At 49.3% G+C, this 26,117-nt stretch overlaps 2 protein-coding genes across 5 annotated transcripts in view; both read left to right on the forward strand.

The window, feature by feature from the left end:
• The window catches only part of CFAP99 (cilia and flagella associated protein 99), a 41,535-nt gene extending 25,502 nt beyond the window's left edge, over positions 1-16,033 (forward strand). Inside the window, exons 11-15 of the mRNA XM_087434811.1 lie at positions 11,572-11,713; positions 11,939-12,090; positions 12,961-13,166; positions 15,280-15,442; positions 15,721-16,033. Of these exons, the coding sequence (XP_087290937.1) occupies positions 11,572-11,713; positions 11,939-12,090; positions 12,961-13,166; positions 15,280-15,442; positions 15,721-15,837 (780 nt within the window). The 3' untranslated portion in view covers positions 15,838-16,033. The remainder of the gene's footprint in view (positions 1-11,571; positions 11,714-11,938; positions 12,091-12,960; positions 13,167-15,279; positions 15,443-15,720) is intronic.
• A 4,887-nt stretch (positions 16,034-20,920) lies between these two features.
• RNF4 (ring finger protein 4) overlaps positions 20,921-26,117 on the forward strand; it is a 35,327-nt gene continuing 30,130 nt past the window's right edge. For all 4 annotated transcript variants that reach the window (XR_015553047.1, XR_015553046.1, XM_004432226.3 and 1 more), the window contains exon 1: positions 20,921-21,043. The gene's annotated coding sequence lies outside the window, so the exon portion shown is untranslated. The remainder of the gene's footprint in view (positions 21,044-26,117) is intronic.

Consider the following 26,117-nt stretch of genomic DNA (forward strand, 5'->3'; position numbering starts at 1 on the left):
TCTAGAAATTTTATGGTTTCAGGTCTTACATTGAAGTCTTTGATCATTTTGAGTTGGTTTTTGTGTCTGGTGTAAGATAGGTGTCCACTTGCATTCTTTTGGATGTGGATATCCAGTTTTTCCAATGTGATTTATTGACGAGACTAGCCTTTTCCTGTTGAGTTTTCTTGGTGCCTTTGTCAAAAACTAGTTAACTGTGTCCATTTTCTATTGAGATTTTAACCTTCATTTCCGTGATTTTATTTATTTTATTTTTATTTTTATTTATTTGTTTTTTTGTGTGTGAGGAAGATCAGCCCTGAGCTAACATCCGTGCTAATCCTCCTCTTTTTGCTGAGGAAGACCGGCTCTGAGCTAACATCTATTGCCAATCCTCCTCCTTTTTTTTCCCCCAAAGCCCAGTAGATAGTTGTATGTCATAGTTGCACATCCTTCTAGTTGCTGTATGTGGGACGTGGCCTCAGCATGGCCGGAGAAGCGGTGCGTCGGTGCACTCTCGGGATCCGAACCTGGGCTGCCAGTAGCGGAGCGTGCGCGCTTCACCGCTAAGCCACCGGGCCGGCCCGATTTCCTTGATTTTATAGAGTTCTTTATATATTAGGGAAAGTAACCCTTTATCTATGATGTATTGTTACAGATATTTTCTTCCAATTAGTCATTTGGCTTTACTTACGATGTGTTTTGCCATGCAAATGTATTTCTTATGTCATCAAACTCAATCTTTTTTTTTTATTGTATCTGGATTTTGAATAGTGAAAAAAGTTTTTCCCATACCCTGTTGTAGATGAATTCGTCCATGTTTTCTTGTAGTATTTATGTGGTTTCATTTTTACATCTGGATCTCTAATCCAGTTTATTCTTGTACATGGTGTGAGATCTAGATCCACTTTTATCTTTTTCAAATGGACATCCAGTTGAGCCTTCCATCCATGAATGCAGTATGTCTCTCCATTTATTTAAATCTTTTATTTCTTTCATCTGTGTTGTATAGATTTCTGCATACGAGTCCTGTGTATGTTCCGTTAGATTTGTACCTAAGTATTTCTTTTTTTATTTTTGAGTAGTTATGAACGGTATTGTATTTTTACTTTTGGTGTCCATATGTGCAATGCTAGTACGGAAAAATGCAATTGATTTTTGTGTGTTAATCTTGTATCCTATGACCTTGCTGAACTCTCTTATTAGTTTTCTAGGACAAACAAGGAGTTTTATCACAGAAAATCCCAAGGCATTTTCTGTGAAACAATACTGTCGTCTGTAAATAAGAACAGTTTTATTTCTTCCTTTCTGATCTGCATTCCTTTTATTTCCTCTTCTTGCCTTATTGCACTGGCAAGAACTTCCAGTAATATGTTGAACAAAATGTTGAGAGCAGACATTTGTGCCTAGTTCAACATCTTAGGGGGAATCAGTCTTTCACTATTAAGTATAATGTTAGATATAGGTTTTTTGTAGGTGTGTTCATTATCAAGTTGATGAAGTTCCCCTCTATTCCTATTTTTCTGAGTTTTTTTTCCACGAAGGGGTATTGAATTTTGTCAAATACTTTTCTGCATCAAATGATATGATCATGTGATTTTTATTCTTTAGCCTGTTAATATGGTGGATTGACACTGACAGATTTTCAAATATTGAACAGCTGTGCATCCCTAGAATAAACCCTATTTGGTTATGGTATATAATTCTTTTTACATATGCTGAATTCCATTTGCTAATATTTTGATTTTGTTAAAGATTTTTTTTGCACATAGTTTCATAAGGGATGTTGGTCTGTAGTTTTCTTTTTTGTACCATCTTTGTCTGGTTTTGATATCAGGGTAATTCTAGTTTCATAAAATGAATTTGCAAGTATTCTCTCCTCTTTTATTTTCCAGGAGAGATTGTGTAGAATTGGTGTTAATTCTTTCAAGATTTAGTAGGATTCTCTAACGAAATCATCTAGGTCTGGAAGATTTCTGATTTGGAAGTTTTTAAATTAGAAATTCATTTTCTTAAAAATGATAGGGCTATTCAAATGATCTGTTTCATATTGAGTGAGTTGTGGTAGTTTGTGTTTTTTGAGGAATTGGTCCATTTCACTCATTTGCCAAATTTATGTTTGTAGAGTTGTTTGTAATATTCTGTTACCACCTCTTTTTTTATGTCTGTAGGGTCTATCTATAGTGACATAACCTATTTCATTCTTTTTTTTTTTTTCTTTTTTTGTGAGGAAGATCAGCCCTGAGCTAACATCCATGCTAATCCTCCTCTTTTTGCTGAGGAAGACCGGCTCCGAGCTAACATCTATTGCCAATCCTCCTCCTTTTTTTGTCCCCAAAGCCCCAGTAGATAGTTGTATGTCACAGTTGCACATCCTTCTAGTTGCTGTATGTGGGACTCCGCCTCAGCATAGCTGGAGAAGCGGTGCGTCGGCGCACGCCCGGGATCCGAACCTGGGCCGCCAGTAGCGGAGCACGTGCACTTAACCTCTAAGCCACGGGGCCGGCCCCCATTGATTTTTCTCTATTGTTTTACTGTTTTCAATGTCATTGATTTCTGCTCGTTATTATTTCCTTCCTTCTGCTTGCTTTGAGTTTCTTTTGTTCTTCTTAATCTACGTTCTTGAAATGGGAGCTTAGATTACTGACATGAGACTTTTCTACTTTTATAAGCATTTAGTGGTATATATTTCCCTTTATTTGTTGCTTTAGCTGTGTCCCACAAATTTTGATATATTGTATTTCATTTTCATTCAGTTCATTGTATTTTTCTCATTTCACTTGAGATTTTCTCTTTGACCCATGGATTATTCAGAAATATGTTGTTTAGTTTCCAAGCATTTGGAGATTTTCTTGTTATCTTTCATTATTGATTTCTACTTTGATTTCGTTGTGGTTATTGAACACATTCTGTATGATTTCAATTATTTTAAATTTGTTGAGGTTTGCTTTTTGGCCCAGAATGTTGTCTATCTTGGTATATGTTCTGTGGGCACTTGAAAAGAATGTGTATTCTGCTGTTGTTTGGTGTCCTTTAAATGTCGATAAGCTCCTGCTGGTTGATACAATTGTTGAGTTCTTCTGTATCCTTGCTAACTTTCTATCTAGTTGCTCTATCAATTGTTGAGAGAGGAGTGTTGAAGTCTCCAACTATAATTGTGAAATTGCCTTTTTCTCCTTTCTGTTCTATCAGTTTTTGCTTCAGATATTTTGCAGCTCTCTTGTTTGGTGCATACGTATTTAAAATTGCTATGTCTTCTTGGTAGTTGACCCTTTTATTATTATTATATAATATCCCTCTCTGTCTGTGGTAATTTTCTTTGCTCTAAAGTTCACTTTATCTGATATTTATATAGCCAGTCCTGCTTTCCTTTGATTGTTTGTATGATATATATTTTCCATCCTTATACTTTCAGTCTGTCTATATCATTATATTTGAAGTGAGTTTCTTGTAGACAGCATATAGTTGGGAATTGTTTTTTAATTAACTCTATCAGTCTCTATCTATTAATGGTGTATTTAGACCAGTTACGTTTAATGTAATTATTGATATGTTAGGACTTAAGTCTGCCATTTTTTCTTTTTTGATTGCTTTATTTTTGTTTCTCTGTTTTCTTTTTCTTGCCTTCCTGTGACACTTCTTTTTTAGAATTCTGTTTTGATTTATCTACGGTGTTTATATAGATATAGTGCCTCTTTATATAGCTTTTTTAGTCGTTGCTCTAGATATTACGTTACATACATATAACTTATCACAGTCTACTAGTGTTTTCATTTTACCAAATTTGAGTGAGATATAGAAACCTTACCTCCCTTTATGCCCCTTTCCTTCACTGTTTTATAATACAATTGTCTTATATATTTCCTCTACATATATTTAGAGCTACATCAGACAGTGTTATAATTTTTGCTTCAGCCATCAAACATAATTTACAAGACTCTGAGGAGAAGGAAAGTCTATTGTATTTACCCATATTTTTACTTACCATGTTCTTCCTTCCTTCCTGATGTTCCAAGATTCCTTCTCTTATCACTTTCTTTCTAGAGAACTTTCTTTAGCCATTATTTTAGGGTAAGTTTGCTGACAACAAATACTTAGTTTTCCTTCATTTGAGATTATCTTTATTTCCTCTTCTTTTCTGAAGGGTATTTTTGCTGGATATAGGATTCTAGGTTGATGATTCTTTTCTTTCTACACCTGAAAAATATTGTGCAACTTCCTTCTGACGTGCATGGTTTCTAATGGGAAATCCACTATCATTCAAATAGTTTTTCCCTTATAAGTAAGGTGTCATTTTTCTCTGGCTGTTTTTGAGATTTTTTCTTTGCCTTTAGTTTTCAGAAATTTAATTATGGTGTGCCTTGGCGTGGGTTTCTTTGGGGTTCACTCAGCTTCTTGCACTTCTAGGTTTATGTCTTTTGCCAAATTTGGGAAGTTTTAGCTATTATTTTTTGAAATACTTTTTCAATTCCACCCTGTCCTGTTTCTCCTTTCCTGAGACTCGACTAACGACAGGAATGTTAGATCTTTTGTTATAGTCCCACAGGTCTCTGAGGCTCTACTCATTTTTTTCAGTCTATTTTCTCTATATTGCTCAGATTTGGTAATTTCTATTGTTTTATCTTCAAGTTCACTGATTCTTTACTCTTTCCCTCCATTCTGCTAGTGAAACCATCCATTGAAGTTTTTATTTAGTTTATTATGTTTTTCAGTTCTAAAATTTCCGTTTGGTTTTTCTTTCTGACTCCTATTACTTTGCTAGGACTTTATTTCTTTGCTGAAACTATTTTTTCATTTGTCTCAAGCATGTTCGTAATTGTTTGTTGAAGCAGTTTTATGATGGCTTCTTTAAAAATCTTTGTCAAATCTAACATCTCTGTCATCTCAGTGTTGGCATCTATTGATTGTTGGTCTTCACTCTGTTTGAGATCATCCTGGCTTTTGGTATGATGAGTGGTTCTCGATTGAAACCCAAACGTTTTGGGTATTATGTTATGAGATTCTGGATCTTATTTAAACCTTCTGTCTTAGCTGGCTCTTCCCCTGCCAGAACAGTGTCAGAGGGACGCCAGGTGGGCTTAGTGATCCAGCTTCCTCAGTTGGCCTCTGTTGACCCCTGAGAGGGGTGCTCCTCGTTATTGCTGGGTAAGAGCTCTGGCTGGGCCTGCACTGACATCTCCCTGCCTGGGAGAGGTAGGAGTACCTTATAACTGCTCCCCCGTGGCCTCCACTGTCACGTGGCAAGCATGGCAGGAGTAGCCTCTGTACCACTGAGTGATGGCAAACGTCCTCACTTTCTACTAGGCCTCCTCTGATACCACCCTAGTGGGGAGGGGGAGGGATGCCCTGTCACTGCCAGAGGGGAGTGGAAACCAGGTGGTGGTCTCTTGACACCTGGGGGGCAGGTCCCTACTCAGGTTTTTTGCCACCACCCAGGAGGGGAGTGATGCACCTCATTCCAGCCTGGTGAGGGCATAAGTCTAGGCCCCCCTTCAGCCTTTGCTCATGTGAGTGGGGGTGGGTCCACAGTTTTTTCTGTGATGTCTGGGTGGAGCAGAGCGGTCATGTTCTAAAATTGTTGTATCTCTTTAGGTGGTCTTTTTCCTGGTCCTTTGGCTAGAAACAGCAGGCTTTTGTGGGGGCTTTTTCTGTCTGTGCCTCTTGGCATTTCTGGGTTGCCTGCTTCTCCAGCACCCAGTCTGGGACATGTGAGGTAGAAAGAAGAGCCAGATACCTCACCACCATCTCATTCTTCAGGTCCCATGGTCCCTAGCCAGTCTGCCATCTTCCCTCCACCTTTCATAGTCTTCATATGTTTGTTTTATACACAACATTCAGGGATTTAAGTTGTACAATAGGGAAAAGTATGTCTACTCCATCCTCCAGAAGTGGAAGTTCTGGTGTTGATTTTGAGAAAGCCTTTTTCAGCATCTGTGAAGATAATCGTATTATTTTTCTCCTTAACTCTATTAATATGGTGAATTGTATTAATGATTTCTTCACATTGACCCATCCTTACCTCCCTGGAATGAGTCCCATGTGGTCTCCCCTGGTGTTTAAAAGCCATAGGGACTCGTATTTGACTCACATGGAAAAGTCCAGAGGCAAGAGGCAATGAGTGGAGTGCCCGCTTGGTGCAGAGCAAAGGTGGGCTGTACTAGAGCGGCCACCCCCTTTCCTTGACCAGAGACCAGATAGGAGCCTGGAAGAAGCCACTTGAAGTCACCTTCAAAGGGCCATCCGGGGGCCGGCCCAGTGGCACAAGCGGTTAAGTGCGCACGCTCCACTGCAGCGGCCCGGGGTTCGCTGGTTCGGATCCTGGGTGCACACCAACGCACCGCTTGTCAAGCCATGCTGTGGCGGCGTCCCATATAAAGTGGAGGATGATGGGCACGGATGTTAGCCCAGGGCCAGTCTTCCTCAGCAAAAAGAGGAGGATTGGCAGATGTTAGCTCAGGGTCGATCTTCCTCACAAAAAACAAAAAACAAAAAACAACGGGCCATCTGGAGGGGCAAAGACTCCCGCAGAGGGGTAGGTGCTGGGGCCAAGGCTTGGAGAGTTGAAGTGCAGCCTGACGAGAGGTCTTGCTGGACAGAGGGACTGCAGTCAGGTTACCCCAAGACAGGTACAGAAAGAACAGTTCACCTAGGGAGGAGAAGGAGCTGAGAAGGAAACAGGGCCCACCCGGCCCCCTCCCACGTAGGCTTTCCCTGAGCTGGGCCTGCCAGGGAGCCAAGGAGCTGTGGATCAGAAAGAGTGAGGAGTTCCTATCTTCTGCTCCATGGAGTCTTTCAGTATTTCTGAAATGAGGCTGTTCTTGTGACTGCAAGAACAGAAAAGGACTCAGGCCTGCCTGAGACACCATCCGGGGGGACAGGTTGGAGAGGCCATGGAGATGAGCCAGGTGACCCTCGAAAACAGGCAGGGCTGCTGGCTTTACCACCCCATCGCCTAATCAGCCTGCACCCGTGAATGAGGTTTGCCGTCCCGACGCTAAGTCAGGAGTAGGGGTGTTTCGTAGGGCGGCAGGTCTCCACAGCCCACACAGGCTTCTGCATCGTCCTGACTGGGTGGTGGGGGCTCACACACCCTCTGCAATGCCTTGCAGTGGTCTAGCATGTCCCTCCCCACCTCGAGGGTCTTGTGAGGGTCTTACCTCTAGGTAAGGACCAAAGGAGTCGTGGGCCACCCTGTGAGGGCTTGGTGGCCCAGCCACATCTGGGTACCCTGCTGTTGGATCCCTCAGCCTTGCTGATCGACTGTCCTCATAATTAGGCTGCTTGAGGGCAGCGCCCCAAGCCCCAAATTGTGTCCCTCAAAGTCCAGCTGACCCTGATTGAGTGATCCTGTGTAAGCCCAGAGGTTTTTCTCCCCATCCTGGAATGCCCAGCTACATGCGTTTAGATGACTAGTATATTTATAAATAAATTAGCTAGATTAGATGGCACTAAATATTTGAAGAGAAAAGAGATTTTAATTTTTCTTGTGCAGTTCATGTTGGACTGATGACTTTCACAGCCTTAGTGTCTTAATCAATTGTAACTTTTATCTCCACCGAGGTTCCGTTGCTACAGCCTGGCCTGCGGGAGCCCTTTCCCTCCTTCTCTGTCCTTTTTGCACCTGTCTAGAGCCTTTGGACACATCTTTTCTTTTGAGAGGCAGGATGTTCGGGGTCCACCTGAATTTTCTCTGCTTGAGACATAGGTTCAGCTATTCTCCAGGAGCCTCTGACCCTCATCACAGAGGCCAGGATTGATTCCATAGCTGGGGACCAGGAGGAGGAGGAGCTTTTCTGGGTTTTTCCATGGAGACCGGTATTAAGGCACTGTAGCAACAGGCTTGGAAAAGGATATATTTGTTTAAATTATGAGTGTAGCTCTAACATTGCCTTATAATAAACAATTTGAATATATCTTCTTAAATAATTTCATCCCCCTTTTAGAATAATTTGACAAACCATACAAATAAGTAGATATATTGAACAAAATGGATAAAGTTCACATAATTACTTGTTGTTTTTGTAATCCATCATTCACAGTTAAATTAATCCAGAATAGCAGTACCAATATTAACAAGAAATCCACTGGGTGAATAACAACAGTTCACATTCTGGTTGTCATGGGTGGGGACTTTTTAGGGGACATTTTACCAAAGTATTCAGTCAGATCGTTTAGTTTGGAGGCCCCTGCAGTGTTTCCATTTGGCTTTGTCACATTGACGCTTTTGGGTGTGTTCCACGTTCAGCTGAATTTTGAAGGTGTCCCCGTGCTGGTAACTGGAAGCCCTTGCTGGTGCGAGGTCAGCCAGCAGCCCCCATTCGCGTGGTGCTTGCTGTGGGAAGGGTGGAGAGGTCTCGAAAACGCAGTGGGACCTCTATCGTAGAGCCAGAGGATGCAATAGGCCACTCCTGGCCCCTGAGTGGAATCCGGCAGGACCACTGTCTGAGGTTTACGTTAGAGTAGACAGAGCTACGAGTCAGCCCCAGGACTCCGGCCAGCTGGCTGCCCCACCACTCACCGCCCTGGTGGCCCCGACCTTCTGTGGGCTTGCCTCTCCTGCCCATAGCTGCGGATTTTGTGCCTCTTTTCCATCTTCATGAGCTCGTTCCTTTTCTCTGTCGAACCCTGACGCTGTGCTGATGCTGATGCTACGACTGATGGGGATGCCTTTGTCATGAGTGAGTGGATGCTGTGCTCAGGGTGGCTGAGGAGGTGGGGCTCACTTATCTGCAAAGACACTACAGCCAGAATGGTGAATGATTTGCCCAAGGTCACGTAGCTGGTCTGGGTAGAGACAGAACTTAAAATCCTGTGGGTCTTCCTCCCAAGCTGGGGCCTTCTCCACGGGCCCGTGCTGCCTCCCCAGTTCTGCATGCATTTTTGGAGAGCCAGGAGATGCTGCCTCTTTTCCTTGCTCCCAGGCTGAGCGAGGCTCCCAGCTGTCTCCATGCTACCCCAACAGACAGGGCGGCCAAGCTGGGGGACCCAGGACTCGGCTCAGCACGCCTCCTAGTCCAGGCATCTTTCTTTCTCCACCCGTAGTTTCCTTACTTGAAATAAGACTCCTCATGTGTTTTGGTAGCCCACTTTTTTTCACCTCATATTTCTGCACAAGCATTTCTTCAACTTATTATTACAAAGTTTTCAAAAGTATTTTTTTAAATAAACTTCTTATTTTGAAACAGTTTTAAGAGTCACAGAAAAGTTGCAAAGAGAGTTCTCATATCCTTCCTACCCAGCTTCCTCTGCTGGTAGCGTCTGTGATTACTATACCACCCTAGAAAGCACCGCAAACTGGAGGGTTTAAAACACAGTTCTGGAGGCCTGAAGGCTGAGATGAAGGTGTGGGCTGGGCCATGCTCTCTGCTAAGCCTCTAAGGGAGGATCCTGACTCGCCTCTTCCAGCTTCTGGTGACCCCATGAGTTCCTGGGCTTGTGACAGCCTCATCCCAGTCTCTACCTCCATCTTCCCATGGCCATCTTCTTTGTGTCTCTCTGTGTCGTTGCCTCCTCTTATCTGGACACTTGTCATTAGATTTAGGGCCCACTCTAAATCCAGGATGATTTCATCTTGAGATCTTTAACTAATTACTTATTGGATCCTTAACTAGTTGGAAATAAGATCACATTCTGAGGTTCCAGGTAGACATGAATTTTGGGGAGCACCAACCCACTGTATACCACCATGGTATATTTCTCTCAACTGAGAAACCAACACTGGTACATGACTCAACCAAACTCCACACCCTATGCAGATTTCATCATTTTTCTCCACTAATGTCCTTTTTCTGTCCAGGATGCCATCCAGGGCACCATATTACATTTAGTTGTCACGTCTCAGACTCCTCTTGGCTGTGACATTTTCTCAGACTTTCCTTGTTCTTGATGACCTTGACAGTTCCAGGAGTGCGGGTCAGATATCCTAGAACGTCCTCCGCTGGGATGTGTCTGATGTTCTTCTCAGGATTAGACTGGGGTGTGGGAGGGAGACCACAGAGGTAAAGTGCCCTTTTCATCACGTCCTGTCAAGGGTGCTGCTATCGACAAACTTACCACGTGGGTGTTGACCTTCATCACCTGGCTAGGTCTCTCCACTGCAGTTATTCCCCCTCTCCCCAGTGTACTCTCTGGAAGGGGGTCTCTAAACGGAGCCCACACTCAGGAGGTGGGCAGTTATTTAGAGGTCTTCTGCGCGGGAGACTTGTCTCTTCTCCCCTACTTATTCATTGAGTCAATCACTTATTTATATCAGGGTGGACTCAAGCATATTTATTTTATACTGTGTTGTAACCCAATACGACATTATTTATTTTATTGCTAGCTTTGGCTAGTGGGAGCCCTTTCAGGTTGGCTCCTGGGTCCCTGTGACATGCCCACTATCTTTTTGTGTTGTGAGCACCTCCTTACTTTACAGTACTATAGAATGCTCCAGGCTCATCTTGTATCCTCCCTGCCCCAACCCTAAAATAGCCATTTCTCCAAGAGCCCTGGTTCCTTTTCTTAGAACCTGGAACGAAATTGCACGGCATTGAAAGGGATGGTCAAGAGCCGTTTTTGATACACACCAGCAAATTGTTTTACAAAAGGATTACTTTGTGCCCCATCTCTAACCCTGGAGACCAAGCTGCCCATAGGCTGGTTCTCCACTTACCGTACAGTTGAGGATGAGCTCCCAGTTGCATAGACTTCTGGGGGCTGGGAGTCCAATAGCTCCCTGGCAGTGCTGGGCTGGTGACAGGAGATATAAATCCCATGCTGTCCTTTGTAGTATCTTGAGGACTGAAAATATCATTCTGAATTGTTCACAATAGCGCCAAGTGGGAAACAAACTGAATGTCCATCAATGGTAGAATGGATCAAAAAGTTGTGATATATTCCCCAAAACATACAGCCATGAGAATAAGCCAACTATAATCCAGGTGATATTGTGGATGAAACTAATAAACGGGACACTGAGCAGAAGAGGTGAGACACAACAGGGACGGCAAGACAGTTCCACTTATGTGCAGTTCATAGTGGCAAAACCACGCCCTCTTGTTTGGGGCTGTGCACTTCTGAAGCACCACAAGAAAGAAGAGGCATGGGATGACCATCAGGATGTGCTCTGGGGAGCCTGGGGCTTCCTGGGGGCTGGCATGTCCTATGCACAGGCCTGGGCAGTATCTGAATACCCAGCTCCCTGTGGCTTCAAAGCAATGAGTGCCCTCGTCTCTTATCTGGAGTCCAGGGGTGGATGGGCTTCAGGGCAAGCCCAGTGGCTCTGACTTGGTTTCCCCAGGACTCTCTTGGCTGTCCCCCTCAGCTTCATCGTCAGCTCTGGGGAGGTGGCTGTGTGATTCTGGGCTCACACCCCCCAGGACCACAGTGGAGGAAGGGAGGACATAAGGTGGAAATTCCCCAACAGGCCTGACCTCCAGGGAACCACTAGGAGCTGATGAGCTTAGATCCAGGTTCCAGGGTGACTTGGAGTCAGCGGATGGTTCTGCCCCCCAGACCTCATGCTGCTCCCAGGGCTAGGGCAGAACCAGGGGGCACATGCTTGCTCCAGAGGGCCCCTCCGGCTCTGACATGGCAGGTCGGTTGTTCAAGCAGACAGCTGAGCTGATGCAACAGTGTGCCAAGAGGCGACTCCAGGAGGAAAGGTCCATGAAGGAGCTGGTGGAGCAGGTGATGGAGGCACGGAAGAATGTTCAAGTGGCACAGACAAAGCTCCTGAAAGGCCGACGGCAGATAGGTATGGTGCGGGGTCCCAGTGCTATGAGGCAGTGCCTAGCCCTGCTCCCCCCAGTTCAGGTCCGGGCTGGCCTCCTGCCCTGGGTGAGCCACTGTGGTCAGTGAAGGGCTGAGGTGCCCTCAGGGGAAGGCCAGGGTTGTGCAGGCCGTTCCAGGGAAAGGTATCCCCTGCCCAGCGCCTGCCGGGCTCTCTCCAACCCCTTCAACACCCTGCTTGGCCCCCAAGTTCAGGAGGTGATAGAGGAGAGCCGGGAACTGCTGCAGCGCAGCACAGAGGCAGCCAAGGAGGAGCAGAGGCGGCGCTGTGAGCTCATCTCCCAGCTGCGAGCCCTGGAAACGCAGCCCACACGCAAGGGCAAGCTCGTGGACCTGACCCAGGTGAGGACACAGCTCCCTGGAGCCCATGCCCTATCCAACGATCTTGACGAGCCTCTATGTGTCCTGCTGTGCCTGTCATTGCCATGAGAGGGCGTGTCCAGAATTCCTACCAAGGCCAAAAGCCATCTCGCCCCAAGCTGAGATCCACCTGACCACCCATGCCCCGCTGTGGACCCTGCACCCACCATGCTGGAGGCCTGGGTCTGGCCCAAGAGTTCACAATGCTGTTGGGGGCCAGGGCCCCTGAGGCTGGGCAAGGTAGGCTTCATGGAGCTACATGTTGAGCAAGGTCCAGGGACTCCCCAGGCCCAGGTGGGAAGGGCAGTGTAGGGAGAGTGCAGGTGCAGGAAGGCCAGAGGCTGGACGAGCAGGAGGCTGAGAGGAGGGCACCGGGGCCTGGAAGCCTGTGTGAGAAGCACAGTGAGAGGCCAGGCTGGCACCTGGTGAGGCACGGGCAGGCCTGGGAGGGCCATGGGAGCAGGACAGGGGCCTGGCCTGGTCTCAGTGGGTGTGCAGAGTCTGAAGGGCTCTCTGCCCAGGCCCCGGAGTCCTGCCTGGGGAGAAAGTAGTGAGCTCCATTTGGGCCCTGCCACAGTGGAGGCGCCTGAGGGCGCCCGGCTGAGATGTCCAGTCACCACATGGGTGTAGGGCTGCAGAGGGGGCCCAGGCTGGAGAAGCTGGATGGCGGACACATTATACAGGCACTACTGAGCAGAAGGAGGGAGATCTCCTGGGCCCGGCGCCAGGCCTGTGGAACACGGGAGGGACACCAGTGCTGGTGCGGAGGAAAGGCCAGGGCACAGGAGATGGCCGGGCAGGCTGGGCATGGGCCTGGCTCCCAGCTGGGGGCCTCCACCGCCCACCCTGCAGATCCCCGGGTATGGCCTGGAAGGGGAGATGTCCATCGTGGAGATGCGTGGGCGGCTGGCCCTGCTCAAGGAGATGCAGCGACGCGAGGAGGAAGAGAAGCGGGACCAGATCATCCAGGGCAAGCGTGCCAAGAGCCAAGAGCTGCAGAACGCGGTGGAGCAGATCTCGCTGTGCCGCGCAGCCATGGGCAGATCTGCAGCCTTGAGGTTGGTACCTGGCCCGGGGGCAGGCGCCTCAGGCAGGCAGAGAGCAGCGAGCCTGCCTTTGCACCCCCGAGTGGGTTCTCCTCGCAACACTCACCACCCTCCTGCCCTGGCAGCTCCCTTACAATAACTTCCCCCACCCATGCTATTTTATTAGACAATTTTCAGGCATACAGAAATGGTGAAAAAATCATGCAGTGATGGCTCACCCATGACCTAGATTCAATCATTTTGCATCTAGGTCATGGGTATGACCTTTTGCCATGTGCTTCATCTAGCTGGTTAGCTATTCATCTGTCTTTGCAGAACCATTTGGAAGTACTCGCATCAGACACTTTACTCCTAAACACTTTGGGGTGCATCTTCTTAAAAAAAAACATTTTCCTACATAACCACAGCATAATGACACAACTAGAAAATTTAAAATTCCCAATGTGAGGGCCGGCCCTGTGGCTTGGTGGTTAAGTGCGCGCGCTGCGATGCTGGTGGCCCGGGTTCGGATCCCGGGTGCGCATCGAGGCACCACTTCTCCGTTCATCCTGAGGCCGAGTCCCACATACAACAACTAGAAGGATGTGCAGCTACGACACACAACTATCCACTGGGGCTTTGGGAAAAATAAAATAAATAAAATCTTTAAAATTCCCAATGTGGGGGCCAGCCCAGTGGCGTAGTGGTTAAGTTCGTGCGCTCCGCTTCAGTGACCCAAGGTTCATGGGTTCAGATCCCAGGCACAGACCTACATACCACTCATCAAGCCATGCTGTGGTGGCATCCCACATACAAAATAGAGGACAATTGACACAGATGTTAGCTTAGCTACAATCTTCCTCAAGCAAAATGAGGGAGATTGGCAACAGTTGTTAGCTCAGGGCCAATCTTCCTCACCAAAAAAAAATAAAATAAGATTCCCAATGTCATCTAAATATCCTGTCTGTATTCACATGTCTCCAGGGTTCCCCAGACTGCTATAACTTTTTAAAGATTGTTTGCTGTATCTTTTTCTTCTCTCTTTTTAAACCAGGACCAGGACCTCTGGTTGAGGTTCACACACAGCATTTGATTGTTAGGCATCTCTCCTCTCTTTTAATGGAGAGCATGCACACAAACACCCCTTTCGTTTTGTTTTGTGGTGACTTTTCTAGCTCCATGTGGCTGTCTTGTGGCAGCTTGGTCAGGCATAGGTTGGTGTCACTCCTGGGGTCAGGCTGGCCTTTGGGCCCTGGCCTCATCCCACGAGGAGGCAAGGCTGCCCCAGGGGAGGTGGCACCCAGCCCTCTCATAGCATAGCCTGTGTCAGGGCTCCAGAGACAGTGCCTGAGTATAACTGGGGCAGGGTGAGATAGTGGGCTGGACTGAAGGAAGGACACTCACAGAAGCCATCACTATTGGTTCTGAGTGACTGCTGCTCTGATTACCATTCAGAGGAGGCCCAAGACAACTGCTGGGGGCTGCCCAGGGAGGGCTGACTGGCCACCCGGCAGGTCCCCAAGGTGGCATGCACCTGGGAGACCTCACCACTTCCCAGCCCCTGGCCTTAGCCTGACAGACCCAAATGCAGTCTGGTTGGCATTGGGGAACCTCTAAGGGTCCAAACCCACTAACAAAGCTTCCGGAGTCCCCTGCGTGCAGACCCCATGGCATTAATTCACCAGGAGCATTTTAGTGGGCAAGGGGCTGGAATCAGCCAGGCAGCGATGGTGGCCGAAGGAACAGCACCTGTGAATGCCCTGATGCTGTGATGTGTGCTTAAACCAAAGGCTCAGGGAACAGTGTATAAGGAGACCTTATTTGAGGAGTGGTCTACCTAGTGTAGAAGAGATCTGCAAAGATAGAACAGTATTAGCAGGCGTTACCTCTAGGTAACCCCTAGAGTTAGGTAAGAGAGTGGCGGGGGAGCGCGAGATAAAGGGAGGCTTTTACTTTTTTACCCCAAATACACAGTTAATACACATGGAATACTTTCCCAAAATGCGAAGTACGAATTGCAAAATGGTAGAGGCGCCGGGGGGACCCCACCCGCGCGGTCCTCGGAGGGCCTCTCCGCCTGGCCCTAAATCCCTTCCCTTAATCTGGGGTTGGGGGCCCCTCCTAAGCCGCCTTGTCGCCCGCCCAGGTGGGAGGAGAAGAAAGCTCTGTGGGCGGACCCGGGGGCGCCCTCCCAGGACGAGCGCGTGCTCGAGCTGCAGCGCAGGATCGAGGAGAAGGCGGCCGAGCGCCGCAGGCAGGCGCGCCCGCTGCGCGTAGCGGCGCCTCGGGCCCCGCGCCCCAAGCCGCGGGTGAGCCCCGGGAGGGCCGGGGAGAACCGGGGGCCGGGGGGAGCAGGGGCGGGGGGGCGGGCCAGGGAGGCGTAGAGGGGGGCCGCGGGGGGGACGGGCGGGGAGGCCGTGGCGGGGCGCGGCGAGTGCGGAGGCCGTGGAGGGACGCAGTGGCCGGGCGAGGAGCGCGGCGTGGGGGCTTGGCTAGCGGCGCGGCGCGGGTCCCAGGGGAGGGCGCGGAAGCTGCAGGGGTGGGGGGCGCCCTCCTCAGCTTGACCTCCGCGCCCGCCGGCCCGCAGGCGCCGCTGGAGGCGCAGCACTGGCTGGAGTCGGAGCGGAGCCGCGAGCGCAGGCTCCGGGCGCTGCAGCAGGGAGGCTCGGCCTGCGGGCCCGCGAGACGCCTGGAGGCCGCCTGAGCCCGGCAGGCCGCCCCGGACCCCGCGACCCCCGCCCGAATAAAGCGTGAGGCCGGCGGTGTCTGCCTCCTTTTCCTGGGCCGCGGGTTCCTCTCCATTCCTCCTCTCTCTCCCTGCCCCTCTGGGCCCCCCCGCCCCCCAGGCTCCATTCCCCACGCTGCCTCCGCACCCCTGCTCTACGCCGCACCCCGCCCCAGTCTCCATCTGCCCAGAGTAGGGTTGCCAGATGAAATGTAGGACGCCCAGTTATTGCGTGGGACAAACTTATGCTAAAAAAAAGTATCTACTCTTCATCTGGAATTTAAATTTCTCTGGGCGTCGTGTATTTTATGTTTTATGTTTATATTTTAAATCTGGCACCCTAGCCCAGATCCGGGCCCATACCTCCGGCCCAGCACAAGGCATTCCCGGCGCCCCCTCTTCTCTGCTCCCAGAGTCCTCTCTGCACGTGGAAACCTGGAATCCCCACTCTCTGCCTGGAGTCCGGTGGTTTAACCTGGGGACCCCCAAGACTGTGTGTGTAATTGTGCATGTGCCTTTGGTTGGAGAAGTGGCCAGGATTCTTGAGGCACTAGGAACAGGCCCTTCTCATGCCTTATTTCATGTAAACCTCACCGCGAGGGAGGGCGGGCCAGGCTGTAGGAACTGTCCCCCACCCCCATTCTGCTGAGGCCATTGGTGCTCAAAGCGGTGAAGTGACCTGCCCAGAGAGCCGTCACCGCTGGGACTGAATCTAAGCCTGGGTGACTTGAGAACACACCCAACTTTCTCCAGTATCACTGAAGGAACAAGGTTGGGGCCACCAGGCTCGCCCAGGGCTGGGACCAGGATAAATTCATTCTCCTGGGTCCTCGGACCCAGCACTGGGCTGGAAAGGGCATAGCCTTGAGGACGGGCTGGCTGAGTGAAAGCCAGCTGGTGAAAGGCAGCCTCAGGAATAAAGCTAGCTGTGCTGCAGCTTCCAGGAAAGAGCGAGTATGGGCAAGTCCATGGTGTGGGGGGCAGTAAGGGAGGGGCTGGAAACTGCCAGGTGGACAGATGTCCAGGAGAGAGATCCCCCCACACCCCATATCCTGGGAGGAGGAGATGGCATCTCAGAGGGGGAGGCTGAATCCCAGGGCACATTTAGATCAGGAAGGTGGGCATCTCACAGTGACAAGAACAGACTAAAGACCAGAGTTCTCCCCCAAAATTCTGAATCATGTCAACCCCAGGACTTTCTCACAGCCTGGGTTAGTAAAGGTAGGAACTTCCCACCTCCCTGTCAAGTTAGAGCTTTTTAAATTTCATTAAAAAAAATAAACATGACATTTCTTATATTCTGTGTTGTATGATTCAAATCCATCTCATTTGATATTGAGGGAATAACATTGATGATGATCTGTCCAGAGAGCCCCTCAGGAGCTCTGAGGGTTTCAAAAGGGGAATTATTAGTTCTCATAACTGGCAATCCAAAGGTAGAGTGGACTTCAGGACATGCCTGATCCAGGAGCTCCATCTCTAAGCTGGTAGCAGTTCTAGCCTCCCAACAGGAAGAAGGGCCATCTCTCCCTGCAGCTCTTAGGAAGGGAAATCTCTCTGTCCTGGAAGCCTGGTGCGAACATCCAGTCTCACTGGCCTAAATTGAACATGCAGCCAATTCCTGCAGGGGGGAAGGTCTGCATGGGTGCCCAAAGCAAGCACTGTGGCAGGAGGGGAGAATTACCCTTCACCTATCAGACTGGCCTCTGGAACAGAGGGGAGAGGTGATGGCCCAATAAACTCGGGGTGCTTTTGGCAACAATGCTGGTTGGCAGTCCAGAAGGTCCCTACCCACCCTCCTGGACTGGGCAGCTGCTCAGGGCTCCTTTGAGAGCCCCTGGGGCTTCTGCTCCATACAGTCCTGGGTGGGAGCAGGCCTTGGGCCATCCCCTGAGGTTGGGGATGGCAGAATGTCTCCTTATATCCGTGTTCCTTGCCTTGTGATCTCCCATCAAGAGGCGGAGTCTATTTCCCCCAGCCTTGGATCTGGGCTGACTTGCTTTGGCCAACAGGGTGCAGCAGAAGTGGCTGTGTGCCAGTTCAGGGCTTGGGCCTCAGGTGGCCTTGGACCTCCCTCTTGTTCTCTCAGAACCCTACCTAGCCCCAAAATGAGCACGTCCAGGATGTCCTGCTGGGATGAGACACCACGTGGAGGAGAGCCAGTTGTCCCAGTTAACGCCATCCTCGACCACCCTACAGACCCTAACATGTGAGGCTAGCCAGGACCAGACACCACCCCCCCACGCCCCACTAACTTGTAGATTCATGAGCAACAATAAATGCCTATTTGTTTAAAGCATTGAGCTTTGAGGAAGTTTGTTCTGAAGCAAGAGCTAACTGACGTGCCCTCAAAAGCCGAAGGCTTTCATTCACACTGTGGATCCCTGCCTCCCCCTCCCTGCGTGAGCCCTTTGAGAGAGAATCAAGTTGCTCCTGGAACAAGGACCAGCTGGGGAGATAAGGTCCAGCTGATGCTGAGAAAGCTCTCTGGACCACCTGGGGAACTGACATTCTGCTTAAGTGTATTTTCTGCATAAAGAAATACCAGTCTTCAGCAAGAAGACCCTCCTTGACAGTATCTGAAACTCACTTGGTCAAGGGTTCTTTCTTTGGAGATAGTTAAAAAGCAGATTCTTAGGCCCCATCCACAGAGATTCAGGTTCTGGTATGAGGCCCAGCAATCTGCATTTAGCTGTGTGGCACTGTGGAAGCACCGAGGTGCCAGTCTTTTCTCTAAGCTGGGGACGTTCAGGGCAGGATGGAGGACTATTTGTGAGGGAGCGAGGGATGCTCACACCACAAGTTCAGTGTCAAGTGAGGTTCGGAGAGGCCTTCAAGGCAGCTTTTGAACACGAAACTGGTATCTGTCATGACTTTTTCAACACCATGTCTTTAATGTATTAAAGTCACAAATGGAAAACTCTAGCTTATACTTAGGCTATGAAATTCAAATTACTAATCTTATCTATAAATCTGGTCATTTTTAACTATTGTTTTGGTTAGTCATATATGGTCCCACCTATAAGCTGAAATTCCCTTAAACGTTTTAAACTGCATTTATACATGTAGAATCTACTTTCCTTTTTTAGCATTTCAGTTGTCTGCCCTCTCCAGTATTTAAAAATTCCTATAGATGTATTAAATGTCTACATTTCTCTTAAACGTGTAAATTCTCTTTAATATTCCAATTATGATCACAAACTTTGGAAAATCTTATATCTCCCAACTTAAAATCACTATCAAAAGCAAATACTCATGGGCCGGCCCCGTGGCTTAGCGGTTAAGTGCGCGCGCTCCGCTGCTGGCGGCCTGAGTTCGGATCCCGGGAGCGCACTGACACACTGCTTCTCCGGCCACGCTGAGGCCGCGTCCCACATACAGCAACTAGAAGGATGTGCAGTTATGGCACGCAACTATCTACTGGGGCTTTGGGGGGAAAATAAATAAATAAAAATCTTTAAAAAAAAAAAGCAAATACTCAACCACAAATTTTACAATGGAATCAGATTTATCTGATACTCTGCCATGCCAAATTCCCTTACAATTACATAAAATAGCAACACAGAGATTGCTCGGTAAACTCAACAGAAAAACATTAATGCTCTGGTTTTGATCTGCTTAGTCATTTCCATACATGACTCAATCTTCTGGGTTAAAGACCCCTTCTTAGGAAACAGTCCACCCCAAGGCCTCTGGAGTGACCTGGTTACTGCCTGAGAGTGCCTAGGGACCAGAGATGATGGCCGTGGCCTGAGATCTGGGTATTCTCAGAACAAGAGGGACAAGCTGGGCTCTCTTTTCCGGTTGCCAAATCCATGCCCAAGTCCAGTTCTGGGAGTTGAACTCAAGGAACCCACCACCCAATTCTCTAATCAGATTCTGCTCTGCCCTCCCCACCCAGGGGCTGGCATGCACCTGTGCTGTGCTATGTTGAGTCCTCCAACTCCCCAACTTCTTCCTCTGAGGTAGGTACTGTTGTTATCCCCAAGTGACAGGTGAAGGAACTGGTCAAACCTGCTTAAACAGTGGAGCTGGGATTCAAACTCAGGCAGGAGGGATCCAGGGCCTGCACTCTCCTGACCCTTGGAGTTGCACCAGATGCCCCTGGCCGCTGCCAGCCTCTGCCTGGGCTATGGCCCCTTTCCCAGCACTGGACCTGGGCAAGAGTGCCCCTCCACGGATTCAGTCCTTCCTTTCCTGACACCCACTGCCCAAGGGATACTCCAGACTCTTAACCTGGAATCGGGGCCCTCCAAGATCTGACTCTTGCTTCCCCCGACCCCCGCCGCTCCCCACCTCTGTGCTCCTGGCACACTGGGCAGCCTTCAGTGTCCTGGACATGCCAGCGCACCTCTCCCCATCCAGGCTCCCTCTTCTTGGAACTCTCTCCTCCTTTCTAGTCCTTCCAGTTCTCAGCTCCGAGGTCGCTTCCTCTGGGGAGCCCGCCCAGACGTCCTGGTTGAGTGTTTCCTCCGGGTTCCCGCAGCTGGGCCAGGCTGTGCCTCTCTCCTGTCTCCACTACCAGCCTGGGAGAGTCCGGGATCACGGGGACCAGATACCGACCCAGGGCCTGGCACGTCGCGGGCGTCCTGGAGGAGCTGCAGATCCAGGGTCGGTTTCCGGCCGTGGTAGAGACCCCGGGAACACTGCTCACAAAGGCCTCACCAACAGCGAGGAAACTGAGGCCCGGAGAGAGGCGGGAGCGGGCCCGGGTATGCCGGCCGCGGAACGGCTGGCCTGCACTAACGTCCAGCTCCGCGCCGTCGGCCGGGCGTGACGTGCCAGCGGAAAGGGTGCCGGAGCCCAGGGCAGCGGTCACTCCGCGTACCACAACTCCCGAGAGGCGTTGCGGGCGGAGGGGCGCCGGCCGCGACTCTCGCGGGAAACCGGGAGCTTGAGCTCGCGAGCGTGGGAGAGGCCGGAAGGAGGCCCGTTTCAAAGTGGTAATAGATGGTTGTCTTATCCAATAGGATTGAAAACCTACCTCCTCGACTGGTAGACCGCGGGGTAGGGCGGCGGCGGCCAATGGGGACGCATGGGGGGCGGAGCCGAGGCCTCCGGAGCGGAAGTGGGTTGCTGTCGAGGCGGCGGCGTCTGGCTGGAGGCTTCTCGTCGGCGGCTTCCGCAGGTGCTTCCGCGCTCGGGCGCCTCGGCGGCGGGGCCTGCCGGGCGGGGCCAGCCCCAGGTAGGGTCGGGCTGCCGGGGGGGAGCGGCAGGCCGGGGCCGGGCAGATTCGGGGTTCGGGCGGCTCGCGGCCTGCAGAGGCCTCGGCGCCGCGGCCCGGGGAGCCGCCTTGGCGCGGCCGACCCGGCTCGGGCCCCGCCGCCGCCGGCCTCCCCCGGGAGCGCGGGCCGGCTCGCCCGCCCTCCCCGCCGTCCGCGCGGCGGCACGAGCCTGGCTCGGCGCGGGCAAGGGAAGCGGGACGCCTCGCCCTGTGTTGGCTGCCGGGCGGGCGGCGGCCGCGGCACCTCGTGCGTAGCGTCGCTGGGGAAACTGAGGCTGTGGCGGGGAGGGACGCGCCAAGGTCACCCGGAGAGTCGGGCAGGGCGGCCCGGGGCGCGGGCCGATCGAGGGAGCCCTGGGCAAGGTTTTTGTTCCCCGCCGACGCCGCCTCCTTTGTGCGCTCGCGCCCCGCCCCGCCTTCCTGGGCCCGCGAGTCCCCCCGGACCGCGTGGCGGGGCCGTGGGGCCGCCCCGGGAGCGCCCAGCGGCCCGAGCTTGGTGGAGCCTCAGCTTCCGGTGGCGGTGGAACCCGTGACCGCCGAGCCCGCGGCCGCGCCCCCGCCCCGCGGGCGTCCGCACCTCCCCGGCGCGCCCGTGGGCAGGCGCCGGAAGGTGAAGCTGGCTCAAGACCCGAACCAGCGCTGGATGAATGCCGCTTTCCACCCTTTGACCCGTCGAGGGGGAAGGGGAGAGTTCAGGGCCTGGAGCCCGCGGTAGCCGTTTTTGTGGGGTTTTTCTTTTGTCTTACCCTTGCCGGTGCCCATATACCGTTCTGCCTCTGCGCCGAGTTCTCAGAGCCACACTTAGGGTCTCCGCTTAGGCTCCTGAGTAGTTGGGGAGACCGAGGCAGTCTGCGCAAGGTCACACACCCAGCCAGTTGACGACAGCGAGTGTAGAACCTAGGTTTTCTGGCTGCAGGACTAGGCCTTTGAGTTCAGTGCCCAGGAGTTTGGGGACCACTGGTAATGAAAGGTAGAGACGTTGAAGGAAATCGTTTTGTTTTTCTGGTGGTTTGTTTTTTACTAGGTGGGGAGACAGTGGGTTCGGTTTTATCTACGAGTTTGAGGTGAAATGGGAACGTTCAAATAGAAAGATGTATTGTTGTCTTTTATTTTTTATATTGCTTGGACTCGAACTTCCAACTCTGATTCAAAAATCGTACTTTAGTACAGTAGTTATCAACCTTCTTATGATGATCACCCCCTCCCCAGGAGCTTTTGAGACGTTGTTTTCATTGCCCTCTCCATGAAATCTTGATGCTGCTTGCGTACACTGTCTTTTTGTGTACGGTATGCGTATCTGTGCGTATCTCACCCATAAAAAGGGTGAGAATTTTTTGCCCACTAAATCAGCATATTTTTGAGGTCTTCTGTGTGTCGAGCTTTCTGCTTGGGGTACAGCAGTGAGTAGAATACGAATGGTACAGGCCCTGGTGGAGCGGAGCGGGGAGGGAATGAGAGAAATTCCTTGAGGTTAAAATACAGATTGTGCAAGAGATGGGACTGGGGATGTAAGCAGGAACCAGCTCACAAAAGGTCTTTGGTGTGCCCTGGAGTTAAGGAATTCAGAATTTATCTTAAGGCCAAGTGGGAAATCACTGAATTGAGTTCTAAGCAGAGAAGTGACACAGTTAGATTTGCATTTGAGAAAAATCAGGGGCCGGCCCCGTGGCTTAGCGGTTAAGTGCGCGCGCTCCGCTGCTGGCGGCCTGGGTTCGGATCCTGGGCGCGCACCGCTTCTCCGGCCTCGCCGCGTCCCACATACAGCAACTAGAAGGATGTGCAGCTATGACATACAGCTATCTACTGGGGCTTTGGGGGAAAATAAATAAATAAATAAAATCTTAGAAAAATCAGTATTCTATGAGAAGGATGGCATAGAAAGGTGGGCAAGACTAGTGGTCTTAGGATTAGTTAGGAAGAGAGATAAGGGTAGCTTGGACCAGGCTGGTGACTGGGGACCAAACTTTGTGTCAGTGATTGGCAGTTCTTCACTGGCTCTTTACTTAGAGGCTGTTAGCAGTCCATGTCCAGTAGTTCATACCCCCACCAATTTCTGGAAAAGATTTGAGGTGCTACTCAATGAAAATATGTTTACAAGGTAATTGGTTTGTATGCTGTATAAAAATGACTTTGTGTGTTCTTTGTATGTTACTAGTGACTTATTTTGAAATGATTTACCTACATCTTTCACTGTTCCCAAATTAGGAATGTTTGAAGGATAAGGTGGCTCCTGTAGAATATTACAGGATTGACTCTTCTGTTATTGAGATATAATTCACATATATGCTCTTGTAACTTGTCTTTCCTAAATAATTTATTTCTCAGCAGGGCTTTGGGAGTCGTAGAGCAAGGCATTTTGAGGTTTTCTCTCTGAAAAGGAATGCCCAGAGCACGGGTACTGCTGTACCCTGAGGTTAGAGTTCAAGTGTGAGAAAACATGAGGTTAGGATGGAGGGTCCCACCACAGGGATCTGGAATTTCCTTTGGAAGTGGTTTTCTTTTCCTAGGCATAAATAAGAATTGTCCAGTTTATTTAATACCACACCATGCAGAGTAGGAAGGGCCTGCAAACGTTTCAAAATGAGTGTTATCAGTAGCCTGTTTGTACAAAAGAGAAATTGTGGCTTTCCTGGAGTATTCTTTTTAAACCACATGGTTTCCTGGTGTTCCCACTAGGGGTACATTAACTGCAGAATGTACCACCAGATAGCTGAATAAATTGGCTTGCTGTATAGATTTATTTGACATACACAAATTTAAAATAAAGGAATGTCTGCGAAATGACATTATTATCTGCGAATGCCTTTTTGTTTTGGAATTGTAATAGCATTTCTTTATGGTGTTAGGAATGTGACTCAGTTGTCTGTAGGGGTTACTCTAGGTTTGTGATGTAATCACATCTAGTGTTGAGTAGTTTCTCCCACTTAACTATCACATCCACCCTGCCAGCGAGTTGTGGTTAGCTCTATTTTACATGTCCTGAAGCACAGGGACAGGTCACTTGCCCAAGGTCACACAGTTAGTAAGCAGACCTAGCATCTGAACCTTAGTCGCCAACGTCTTTGTTCCTTTTGCTGGACTTTGTCATTCACATTTTTCTGTGGTGGGAAAGCCTGTGGGTGGTGTTTCTAGTAGCTTCAAATAGTAAAAATAAAACTTAACAGTGAGGGATATTGTCTTTATTTTTATGTTTCTTTTTCTTTTCAAGTAATATTTACCCAGGAGGAGTCAGATTATAAATATTCTCAAGAAACTTAATTTTCAATGATTGCGTTGTATTCCCGAAGACCCTTGTTATTGTTTCTGAGTGAATCTCTCTCCTCCTGCTCAGCCAGGGGAGGTCGTCTTTAGGGCCTGGGCATTTTCCTGTCTGCTATACTTCATCTCTTCTTTTAGCCAAACTTGCTGAATTCTGCTGCTTGCCTCAGCAGATCAGTACTAAAACTTGCTTCCTTTCTAAGCACCTTCTTGATGTTTTTCAGTTCTTAAGTAATAAGAACTATTTGTTCGGGGTTCTTCCTCCGTGTTGAAAATGCCTCATGTAGAGCTGTTCTCTCCTGTTCTATCATGACCATCTGTTTTTAAGTCTCCCTTTGTTTCCTGATGGTACTTGCAATGTAAAGCTCCATTTCCCCCATCTCTGGAATTCTTCTTTTTCTCCCCCCTCGAAAACACTCTGCCATCTCTTCTAAGTATCCGCCGTCTCTTTCAAGCATCTAATGAGCTTGATAATTTAATTTCAGTTTGAAAAATATCTTTATTTAGCCAACATGTTTGTTCCAAGTGCTGTACTAAGAGGAGGGGTGCTGTAATAAGTATTTGACTTAGAGTTGTGTTTATCGTATTGAGTATAGTAGAAGAAGTGGTTACATCAGGACCAGGAGGAGTTAGAGAAACGTAAGTAACCTTTGCGGCAGGCCTTGAAGGATGAGCAGGAGTTCTCCAAAGGGGGATGGGGGTAGGGTGGTCTTTGCAGGCAAGGGAACAGCGTGTATCCGATTATGGCACTGTGATAGGAAAGAGCCTAGAGTGGCTGACTGACTCCCTGGGTACCTGGAGTAAAGTACAGTCAGTTCTGCTTTAAATGCTTGTTTGAAAGCATGAATTAGTTCCAACAGTATTGATATATTAGGGAACAGTTTCAACATAATGGGAATTTTGAGTTTGCTGTGCATAATTTCATCTATGGGAAATTATGAACACAGCAATTGGAACTCAGCTGAACCAAGCTTGACTCTGTTACGAGCCACAAGCATGCACATCTGATGTTACAACACTCACCTTACTCCCAATAACTCATGAGCTACACACCTGGGAAAGTGCCATAGTTATTGTAGTATATGTGCATTTCATAACCATTTAACATGTGTACAACTCTGCTGCCATTTTTGTTGGTTTATTATTTTGTGTGTGTGTGTGTATCAAAGTTTTTGAGTGTTGTACCCCTAATGCCATTTTTTTGGAAAAGCCCTGTGGGTTTTTTGGTATCGTGGCGATTTTTAGGAACACATGTCCAACTGTAAATGAGGCCAGAAAAGTAAGTGGCAGGTTAGGGAGGAGAGGTTGGCTGTACTATGTGAAGGCAATGGGTGTGATCATTTGGGAGCATTTGCAATATTCTTGGGTCTTTTGGAGCCTGGTGATAGTGTCTGCGTGCCTGTGCGTGCTAACATGTGAAACTTTTTAACTTCCTCAGGCCCACTTAATGTTCTCCTTTTTTTTTTTTAACACATTTTATTTATTAATTTTTTTGAGGAAGATTGGCTCTGCGCTAACATCTGTTGCCAATCTTCCCCTTTTTTTTTTCCCCCTCCCCAAAGCACCAGTACATAGTTGTATATATCATAGTTGTAGGGTTGTAGCTCTTCTTTGTGGGACGCAGCCTCAGCATGGCTTGATGAGCCGTGAGTAGGTCCTTGCCCAGGATCCCAACCCTCGAACCCCGAGCTACCGAAGCGGAACGTGCGAATTTAACCACTATGCCACCAGGCCAGCCCTTAGTGTTCTTCTTACTGCTCTCTTCTGCCTTTTCTAT

Source organism: Ceratotherium simum, chromosome 8 (genome assembly GCF_057802395.1).
Source record: "Ceratotherium simum simum isolate JZ-2026a chromosome 8, ASM5780239v1, whole genome shotgun sequence".
NCBI lineage: Eukaryota > Metazoa > Chordata > Mammalia > Perissodactyla > Rhinocerotidae > Ceratotherium > Ceratotherium simum.